Source organism: Elephas maximus, chromosome 10 (assembly GCF_024166365.1).
Source record: "Elephas maximus indicus isolate mEleMax1 chromosome 10, mEleMax1 primary haplotype, whole genome shotgun sequence".
Classification (NCBI taxonomy): Eukaryota; Metazoa; Chordata; class Mammalia; order Proboscidea; family Elephantidae; genus Elephas; species Elephas maximus.
In genome coordinates, this window is record NC_064828.1 from 36416165 (window position 1) to 36426397 (window position 10233).

The window sequence follows — 10233 nt, forward strand, 5'->3', positions numbered from 1 at the left end:
GCTTAATGAGGTCAGAAATCACTGTTCTGTTTCCATTCCATTAGCAACTGGACCTGCTTTTGTCCGGTAGAGTTTAATATATTTTTAAAAGATTTCTCCCATCAACTATGCCATAAATAGGAATTAAGCTACTTTTTTTTTTACTCTGGGTGTTGGCCCAATGGGTTTTCTTCTGACTCTCATTTTACCATGTATAACAATTTAACTTTACTTTTCCAATATTTGCTAGCATCATTACTACGTTATGTCTAAAGGTAATCCTAAAGCTCCCCAAGTGCATTCTCCATGCATCAAACACAAACCTAAACAAGAGTCCAATTATCTGTTTTTCTAAGGTCATGTGAAACGCTGCAAGTAAGGTGTCATGTCCTAAAGAAATATACATAGCAGGGTTTATGTTCATTTGGGGTAATTTTGCAATGTAAGTGAATTCCATCCAAAGCTTATTCACAGAGGACTCCAGAGCTGAGCACAGGAAACAGTGGAACACAGGCCAAGGTCACCTCTATACCAGATCATTAGGTGATAGTCATGCTTATCATTGTATCTTCATGGCCCATCACCATGCTTAGCATTGACTGACCCTCAAAAACTGTTTTGGTCATTGACAGGTGATGTTATCTGTCAAGTTGGCTAAGCCATGATTCTCACTGTTATGTCATTATCCTCCATTTTGCCATGTAATATGATTACCTTCATGGTGGGATCTGACGTTATCAGACAATCGGTTGTAAGGGGAGTTTGCCTGGTGGCGTTGCTGGCACCCAGTATATATATGGACATTCTGGCAAAGCTCGTTTGCTTGCTCTGGATTCCTTTTCTGTCTCATCATCATCTCACCTTCAGTTCTTGGGACTTGAGCCTGTGTTATCTGCTGATACTTAGATTCACCATCTTCTGCAGCCCTGTAAACCTGCACCCCTCCACCTGACTTGTGCATTCTGGGTTCGTCAGCCCCTTCAGCCACATGAGTCAGGGGAAGCCTCTAGCTGATGCCAGATGAGAATGGATAAAACCATTACTGTGAAACAGAGATTTGTATGCTTGGTGATAACTCCAATGTTTCATATTGCTTAAAAAGGATACTTGCTACGTCCTGCCTAATCTGGTCTGACTCATAGCAACCCTAAAGATCAAACTGGAATTACCCCGTAGGATTTCAAAGGCTATAATCTTTATGGGAGCACATAGCCAGGTCTTTTGTCCTATAAGCCTCAGGTGGGTTACATCTACCAACCTTTTAGTTAGCAGCCAAGCTACTTAGCCTTTTCCCCTAAAGGGTTCTTGAAGAGATTCTTGGGCTCTAAAAATGAGTGAACAGATAGCAACTCAGTTGTATGATGTTATATGAAGGTTGCAAAATCTTCATACAGAGAAAAAAAAAAAATTAGGACTACTTCAGAATTCAAAACATATCACTGGAAAAGAGCAGACAAGTTAAATGTGATTTCTTATTTCTTTGTTAAAATTGTAATTTCTTTATAATGAAGTTCAAACTATGCCTGTGCTTCAGAGACATTTTCCAAGAGAAAGGGAGGTTTAACTGGGGATGACCATCCCATTCCCTTCAGAGAGTTTAAAAATGTTGAGTATGTTAGATGTTGAGAGCTGATCTGCCGAACTAGTCTTGTAGTCCCCAATTTTGCTGCCACATTTGCAGAGCAGAAACCTAATTCCTACAACTTTAGAAGCCTGCTGCTGCTAATAAGTAAAATTTTAAATGTCACACACTCAAATGTTCTAGTTAAGGGGACATTAACTTGTAGACACCAGAAATCAGTGTAAGGTGGGCTTGGTAAGAGCAGAGCTGCAAGTCAATATGTGTAAGTGCTGTGTTTGGCCATACGTCAATTTTCCACTGCCCACAAATAAAACAGAATATTCTTACTAGTCAGGCACATCAGCAAGGTATTAGGAAACAAAGACATAGAAGGAGTAACGTATTCTACTGTATCACAAAGACAGGAAAAATTATTGTCCGAATGAAATATGGGTAATATCTGCCTAATTGAACCTTTTGTATTAACATTTAAAAATTCTTATTTGTGTATAACACTATGCCATATTTTGTGCCTTAGGACAATGGAATAAAATATCCAACACACTGTAAATATCTAATAATGGATTTGAAAAATACAAAAATGAATTTCTGTATCAGAAGTTGAAAGAAAAATTACAAAACATTGTTACACTCTTATAGTAGGTAATGATTTTCCAATTTGGCCTACTATTAGTTACTACTTATTGTCACTGCTAAATACTCCTGTTGTTGAGTTGTTTAATTAAGGGCATACATGCAAAAAAAGTTAAATGATACATTAGAATACAAAATTCCAAATAAATATGTCTTACAAGTGTTTTATGTAAAGTAATAACATGCATACATGTAATTGTAGATTACATATTTGTGTTTATATAAATGCATAAATGTTATGGTTGTTTACTATGGTGTCAGTCCAGACTCACAATGACCCTACAGGAAAGAACATAACTGGTGCACAGAATTTTCTAGGCTGTAATCTTTATGAGAGCAGAGCACAGGTCTGTTCGCCACAGTAGCCTCTGATGGGTTCCATCAGCTGACCTACTGGATAGCAGCCAAGTACTTAACAAATATGGGACCAGATTCTTTAAATATGTGTGCGTGTGTCTGTGTGTAAGTGTGTGTATGTTTACATGTGGAAGTCTTTGCTTTGGAATATGTTGGTTAAGAAAGTTAGCGTCTAGTTGAAAGAAGAAAAAAAATGGTAGTGACTTCCAAAACAATTTATGGATTAGTTCTTCTTATAAGAGTGCCTTAAGAAAGGTTTGGAAGAACACTGTCCTGTGAAGGGAGGAGTGGAACAGGTAACAAAGGTATTGAGAGCTGATCTACCAAACCAGTCTTATAAACGCCAAGTAGATGGGGATCTTTGGAGAGCAGAAACCTAATTCCTAAAAATTTAAAAACCTGGTGTTGCTGTGGTAAGGGGTGAGGGAGGATGGATGTCCTAGATGCCTAGATCTTCAGGCTATTATACATCTTGGCACCCATGCTGTTTGGTCCAGCTAGAGTTGGTCATAACTTCAATGTCTGTTGAGATTGGGCTGTCCCAAGGCAGTTTGCATTCTAGTCCAGTGACTTCCATGTATTCCTCTGATTTCAAGTTTAGTTCTTTCCTGCTTTCGTCCGGGAAGAAGACAGATACCCTCAGTCTTATCCTATGTTTACTGCTCTGTCTTGCCCAGCTCTGCTTTTTGATGGGCCCTCCAAGAGCACCTCTGGCCTTGGTTGGCTGGGGGCACAGGGCACCCCTAAGATGCAGGCCTTTATCAGGAGATACAGCTCTGTGGCTGCCCACAGCTGTTGTGGGATTGTGCCCTTCAGACTCTAGTTCAGAGCAGCCATTTTTTGCACGAAGTATTTTTGCATCCCACCCATCATTGTCCCCCCCCCCCCGCTGTCCTCCGTGTCATGCTGGAAAGGCCATGTTGGGGAAAGAGTGAAGCTTGACCTCTTTGCACCAGAAATTTTCTCTCTCTGCACCCTAGAGGGAAAGCCCTCAGGGATAATGAGCCCACATCATGTACAATGTGGACATCTACCAGAGGACAGAAAGGGGACATAGTGAGCTAAGAAGGACTGAGGGATCCAGAGAAAAAGAGCAGGTCTAGAGTTGCTGGGGGGAGAAACATGTTTATGGTTTCACTGCTGTATCACAAGGCCTGTCATTCAGGTGGTTAATGAATATGCTTTTAAGGGTTGGAGGAGTGAATTCCAACCTTACCACAGAGACCATTATCTCAAGTATGTAGGTTGTATTGAGAGGGGGCTAGTTGAGTATGAGCCCACATAGGATTGGGGGGGTATGCTGGGCTGGATGAGAGAAGCGAAGTGGGGCCTGCTCAGGTGGGAGGTGTGTCTAAAGTGTGTGGACCAGACTTGTTTGTCACATTACCTTACCACAAGTTATGCTCAGTTAGGCACAGTCAGGCTTCCTTTTGCCTACTATTTCAAAGCATGAGTATTGCCCGGGCAGTGACCAAATGGGACAGCATCACATAGGAGAGGCCATGCTGAGCCATGGACAGAAAGAAATGAAGGTATAGCCTCACAGAGAAGGTGGTCTTGGTGGGCACCATTCCAGGATCGTATTGTGTCATTTGCAGGTTTAGTTGTTTTACTCCCTGTCCTCATTTCCTTTGTGCTGGGGTGGTTTAAGAAAGGAAGAAAGGCCAAAATTGAAAGTCTCATGCGAGAAGCTCCACTGATGGTGTCAGGGAGACACCCCACCACTTGATAGGGTCAGAGACGGGGGAGCTGACTTTAGAGGCGCAGATAGAACAGGCACAATGCAATCCACAGGTGTGAGAGGTAGCTTGCATGGGGAGTTTGTGGATGGATTATCATGGGGAGCAGAGAATGGGGTGGAGGCAGTGCAATTAGTGCTTGCCTGGGGTACAGCAAGAGACAAATGAATGGTCAATGAAGAAAGACACAGTAGTTCCTCGCCACTGGGAGATGGTCTTTATTAACAGCCTGACATTCTCCCTCCACACTGGTGAGGAATCGGCAACATAATCCTAGGATGTGTTCATTATTTTATGTATCCAGGGAAGAAAGCTGGAGATTCTTGTGTACATCGTAGGAACTTTCATCTTATATCCAAGGCAGACAATGCCCTGGGCCACATTGTTACAGACCAAGGGTCCCCCAGAGTCGCCCTGTGGACATAGAAGGGAAGAGTGTCAGCAGAGTCCTCTCTGGCTTCCGTTCTCCGGCTGTTTTTGCTCCATGGTTCCCAGGTCCTCTTGCTCAGGGCCTGTGTGTTTAGAGGAGGAAGGAGCTCAGGGATTAGCATTCCCTTTGGCTCTTGGTGAGAGAGTGGTGGGTTGGGTACTTGTTAGGGATCCACCAGCACCATGAGCTTCTTTCTTGGCTGAGAGCACTTTCCAGCTCAAACTGTTCCCAGGCTTTCTTTTGTAATCCCGTGAGGAAAAAACAAGAAAGAAAGTGGAGGGACATGCCTGAGACACAAGGATTGCCAACAGGATGCTCCCACCCATGGTGAACCCTGTACTAACTAGGCCTTCTAAGGTCAATGAAGGCCTGACCGTGGGATTCGGGAATCACTCTGTTCCTGGTGAAGTCAGAAAAAATGCTTAAATTCTTACCCTTCCTGCTCTCTTCGGGTGCTGAGGATTACCCACACATAGATGGATGGAGTCATTATAATATTTGTAGATTCTCTGACATGTCTCTTTGTTCTGTACTTGCAGATCTACTTCCTGGAGTGTGTCTGAAGAATTACCATTAACTAAAATTCCCCAGCCTGCCACACTGCACATCTGGTTTGGCATCACCCAGTCCTGACTCTGTGGTAGGGTAATGGTCTTCACAGCTGAGTTCAGGTGAGCCTTCTGTTTCAACTGGGAAGAGAAGATAAGAGATAACAGTTCAAACCCTGCCCTTCTAGCAGGACTGAAATTCAGGGAGCAGATTTCTTGATCTACCCCTGCCTACAGAGTCTCCCAGTTCTTTTCTTTGGCCCTAGGACCAGAAGAACATTGGGGATGGAAAAGAAGAACAAGTTGAGGTTCTGAATGAGCTCATGCTCCCCAGTAATCTGGGTGACATGCACCTAAATAGATTCAACATGGTACCTTCAGTAACATGAGGTCATTGAAACTTGAAATGTAGCTATACTCTGGGTGAGGAAAGGCTTGAAGCACAAGGATGTCCTGCCTGGTCGCTTCTTTTTTCTTGATATTTTGAGCTCCCAGAATGACACGCATATTTCTACAAGGAAAGTACTGCAAATAGTAAGTCAAAGTAAGTTTATCTCAGCATCAGATAAAGATATTGAAGATCCAGTCCAAGGTAGTCCTGTAGCTGGGTCATGGGGAGGAGAAAGGGGCAAAAGACCTGTCTCATTAGTGTCTCGTACACTTCATTTAAATGAGGACAGTGACCCCCTTTTTACTCTACAACAGTGACCCAGGGCTGTTTCTTCTGCAGCTTCACTTGCCACCCAGCTTCCTGCTGACAATTTCTGAACTCCTATCCTTAATTCCCTTTCCCCAGACTGAAGGCGAACTTAAGGCTTCTCTTACAAGCTCACTGGCTCTGTGTGCTCAGAGACCATCCTTAATTATGGCTGTGGTATAACGTTAGGAATTCCCAAGGAACAAGAACCCAGATGATTTTCCTCACCTTCCATGACAGTGAGCTGCTGTCATCACAAAGTCTTCTCGCACCAGGAACCCTCCACAACGTGCCCATAAATGGTTGTCAGTAACGAACCTTATAAATGCCATGTAGGGTCTTGAGTGTGGTCTGGCTTCAGTGCCCCATTCGATCACTGCTTAAAAAATAATCTTTCCTGGATCTCTGAAATCACAGAACCCAGATGTGCACACTGCCTATGATCATTAACTGGGATGTTCAGAGAATAGAATGGAATCCTGGCTTGACTTAGTGTGAAGAGAGTCCTCTACACAACCCTGAAGACTTAGATGAGCATCCCGGCTCCAGTGGGAGCGTGGCTGGTTTGTAGCGTATGGTATGTTTCTTCTCTAGACTCATTTTCTTTTGCTGGAAATGAGTGTCCTAAGCCTTTTTGGGGGGGTTAAATACAATTCGGACACATTTTAATTGGGAATGTTAAGGCTTCAGAATGAACATTCCACATGACTTGAAAAATATCCCTTTTGATGTGCCCCAATTGCCTCTTTGTTCCCAATCCTCTCAGACTCTGGTGTCCTAGTAACTTCCATCACTGACTGAATTCTAAGTACCCAAACATGATATGCTCATGAACCAAAATAATCTTGTATGTCTCTCCCATCCTGAGTCTGATATACAGTCAAAACCATAAATTTCAATTGTTACATGAATGAACAGTCTCTAGATTTCTTTGGTTTAAGGCTGAAGAGGCAAGATCCTAATGCATTTCCAAATCTCATCACAGAAGTACCTCATATGATGTTGAACCCTCAAAAGAAAGGGAGATAAGAATATAGCACTGGAAATCAAACCAGAGATGGGGAAATAGGCTGTGTAGGATGACTGTCGTCATTAAGAACCCAGGAAGAGTGATCAGGCCAACAGTTCAATGTCTCAGTCAGGTTCTGGGTATCAGACTTGGTAGAGCCGATATGTCCGGAAGAATAGGAAAAAGGTGAAGGTGAATCTAGAAACTGAAATATGAAATAATTCTTCCCCTCTTGATCTGCACAGTAGCTTCTGACATTGAGCTGTCCATTCTTAGTTTTAGCAAAATGAAATTACTTATATTTATTTTCAGTTTTCTCATCTCTAACAGAATTTTGACCATCATAATAATAAATCATTTTGAGATAACAGAGGTGCGTGTCATGAAATAGAGATGACCCACCTGGTCCCAACAAGGGAGTATTAATTTCCCTGTCACTTCAGTACATTGTTTATGCAGTCATGGAAATGCGGATCAGCAAATTCTTTAGGTAGATCTGGGTTCAGGATTGGCCTGACTGGACCTCTGTGGAAATATTAGAGGTAGAGTAAGACAGGCCTCTAAGATGGGGATGGTCACTTACCTATGAAGGTCCTGGAGGGCAGAGGAAAGGCCAACAGGATCAGGAGCAGCAGCATCATGGAAAGGATACTCTGCTTCGGAGCAGCAATGGTTCCAATTTCTAGGCTTTCTAGCCACAATGTGAGAAAGGAGGGGCAGGCTCAGTGACCTCCTCTTTATTTGAAAAACTATTGATTCTCAAGCTATGAACTTTCAGTTTGTCCCACTTTCCTCCCACAGGAATGTTTTTGGTGTTAGAAAATCACATTCTTTAGCAGTTTGAGTCTTGCAACCACAGAAACCTGGAGAAAATCATAACATGGAGAATGGTGAAATCGTGCTTTGGAGGAGTTTGTTTAGTCAGAAATGGCTTTACCTTCCCCTGCGTTCAGCTTTGGGTCTCCAAAGAGCATGAGCATGATGCCATATTGCCTTCATTTAGGGTTAGCAGTTGCCTACTTCTTTTATAGCATCTCTCAGCCCAGTTCTTCTCTTTTTAGTGTGGCACTCTTTGAGAGCCCAAGACCTTTATACTTATAAATGAAAAAGTGCCTAGCTCTGATCTTACTAGAAACAAACTAGTTAATATTGTAATCAGCCAACAGCTGTTGGTGGTTTCAGGCAACTGCAGGATATTGGGGTTGCGGATAAAGATAGAGATTGGGGATGAAGTGGAGATGGGATGTTGATGACAGCAGTAGGAAAGCAAAGAGGTGTCAGTATAACAACTGTGAGAGCACAGATTTGATGGACCAACTGGTATGAATTTACCACTTGGTCTCTGACCACCTCAATAAAGCCAGTATTGCTCTGATGCTTGGTATATTAAAAAAAGTTCAAAACATGCAAGTCTGGAGGTAGATATACAATGGTGAGAAACAGACTTTTCATTTCTCCTGAATTTTCTGGATCACTCTCTTTCCATTTGGTCTGGGTAATGTGTCCCTTCAGTGATGATTGTCATTTAGGCAAAGGTTCTGCACCTTCTGCCTCCCTTCAACTGCCGAAGGTTGCTTTTATTGTTTTCACTGAAAGACAAAATAGGCTTAATTAAGATTCACTCTCTTACTCTGAGAATTCTCCAAGAACTTCTACTCTTTAGCCAAAACTCACACACCTGTCCAGAGTGGTTGATACAGTGATAATATTGGTACATTTCCCTGCAGAAATTATATCCCTAGAACTCATCCTATATGAAATCACTCACTGGATTGGAGTAGTGGACCTTTTCTCACAGGTCTAATTTCCTTCTTTACTTCAGAATTAAAAAAAAAAAAACAAACCTGCTGCCGTTGAGTCGATTCTGACTCATAGTGACCTTATAGAAGTAGGTAGAGAGAAGTAGGTAGAGGAAAACCAAGAGAACCTAGAGAATAAGATTCCATTCTTGGACTCTGAGTACAATTTTCTGAGGAGAGGTTGGTAAGATGTGACTAGACATACAACTACCTTTAAGAAAATAGACAATCTAGGTGTGTTTGACTTGTAAGAGTGAAGACTTACACAGAAAAGATGGCATGCATGATAAATAAAAAAAAATAAATTAAGACTTCTAGGTGGCCTCAGGTGTGAATTTCCTTTTCTGGTTCCAGGTATAGGTTGCAAAGTATGATGCTGAGTTAAACTAACAGTAGGATTAAAGGATAAACTCGGGCAATTCAAATTCTACTACCTTATACATTATTACATAAGGCTTGAAGCCCAGGGAGGCAGCATTCATATCTGAGAAGGGAGATTTGATGAGTCGATTGTTTTTACATTGGCCATTCTCTCTTGTCAGGTGTCAGAAAATCCTAGATGGACATATCTTGATTCCTTCCCTTTTCTCTCCATCAAAAATCCCAAGTACACCAACCTTGTTGCCGTCGACTTGATTCTGACTCATAGTGACCCTATAGGACAGAGTAAAACTGCCCTGTAGAGTTCTGAAGGAGTGACTGGTAGAGTTGAGCTGTTGACCCTTTGGTTATCAGCCAAGCTCTTAACTACTGCATCACCATGGCTACTTTCCTTCTAAAGGGTTTGGTAATTGGAAAGCAGGTTATACTTGGTCAACAATATTCTCTCAGCTGCAATCCTCTCTCTTTCTTTCTTTTTTTTTTTTGAAGGAAAAAGAAAGATTTTATTCAGCCTACGTTCAAAGAGGCAAAAGTGGGAAATGGAGAAGCATGCGGCCAGATCTGATATTTGCCCGAATCCAAGGAATATTACAGAATAAGCGAAAGTGTGAAAATGGAGAAACATGTGACTAGAGGCATGTCTCCCTGAGTTAGAGGATCATTACAGAATCATCAGTGTATATTACCATCACAAATAGGCAAAACCATTGAAAGCTTTGCCTTTTTACTGACTGGCTAAAAATGGACAAATCAATGTGATTCTACATTTTGATCTGTCGTTCTTAATAATCATTGGTACAGGTTTCAGTAACAGCAGTCAGGAGGGTCTTCACTGGTCCAACTAATCTTATTGTGCACAAAATGTTAACAAAAAAGAGAAGAGTGGAAACTATACAGGTCCTTTTTCTGTTTATGATTTGTCTACGTGAAAGGTCCCTCAAATGTTTTGCAAGATTGTCCTAGCTATTGACTTTATACCTGAGGGCTCAGTTGACGTGTCCTTGTGAGTCCCTGTGAGTCCAGCTCCAGCTGGGTTACATTCTTTTTACTTAAGGACAGGGAGCAATGGCTCCAATATT

At 42.0% G+C, this 10233-nt stretch overlaps 1 protein-coding gene across 1 annotated transcript; it reads right to left on the reverse strand.

Annotated features, from left to right (window-relative positions):
- Positions 1-4563: 4563 nt before the first annotated feature.
- Positions 4564-7954, reverse strand: LOC126083670 (granzyme-like protein 2). The gene is made up of 6 exons (XM_049897521.1): positions 7912-7954; positions 7558-7665; positions 6194-6341; positions 5644-5779; positions 5155-5409; positions 4564-4704 (listed from the first exon to the last, which is right to left on the reverse strand). The coding sequence occupies exons 1-6, from the start codon at positions 7952-7954 to the stop codon at positions 4564-4566; spliced, it is 831 nt and encodes a 276-aa protein (XP_049753478.1).
- Positions 7955-10233: the final 2279 nt, after the last annotated feature.

What these genes read in the sequence shown, in the direction of transcription:
- LOC126083670 (XM_049897521.1), bottom strand. Translation starts at nt 7,954, where the DNA reads ATGCTCATGCTCTTTGGAGACCCAAAGCTGAACGCAGGGGAAG. An exon ending in AAAGCTGAACGCAGGGGAAG is followed by an intron (nt 7,666 to 7,911) that starts GTAAAGCCATTT and finishes CATTGTGGCTAG; the next exon opens with AAAGCCTAGAAATTGGAACC. An exon ending in ACCCGAAGAGAGCAGGAAGG is followed by an intron (nt 4,705 to 5,154) that starts GTAAGAATTTAA and finishes CTATGTCCACAG; the next exon opens with GGCGACTCTGGGGGACCCTT.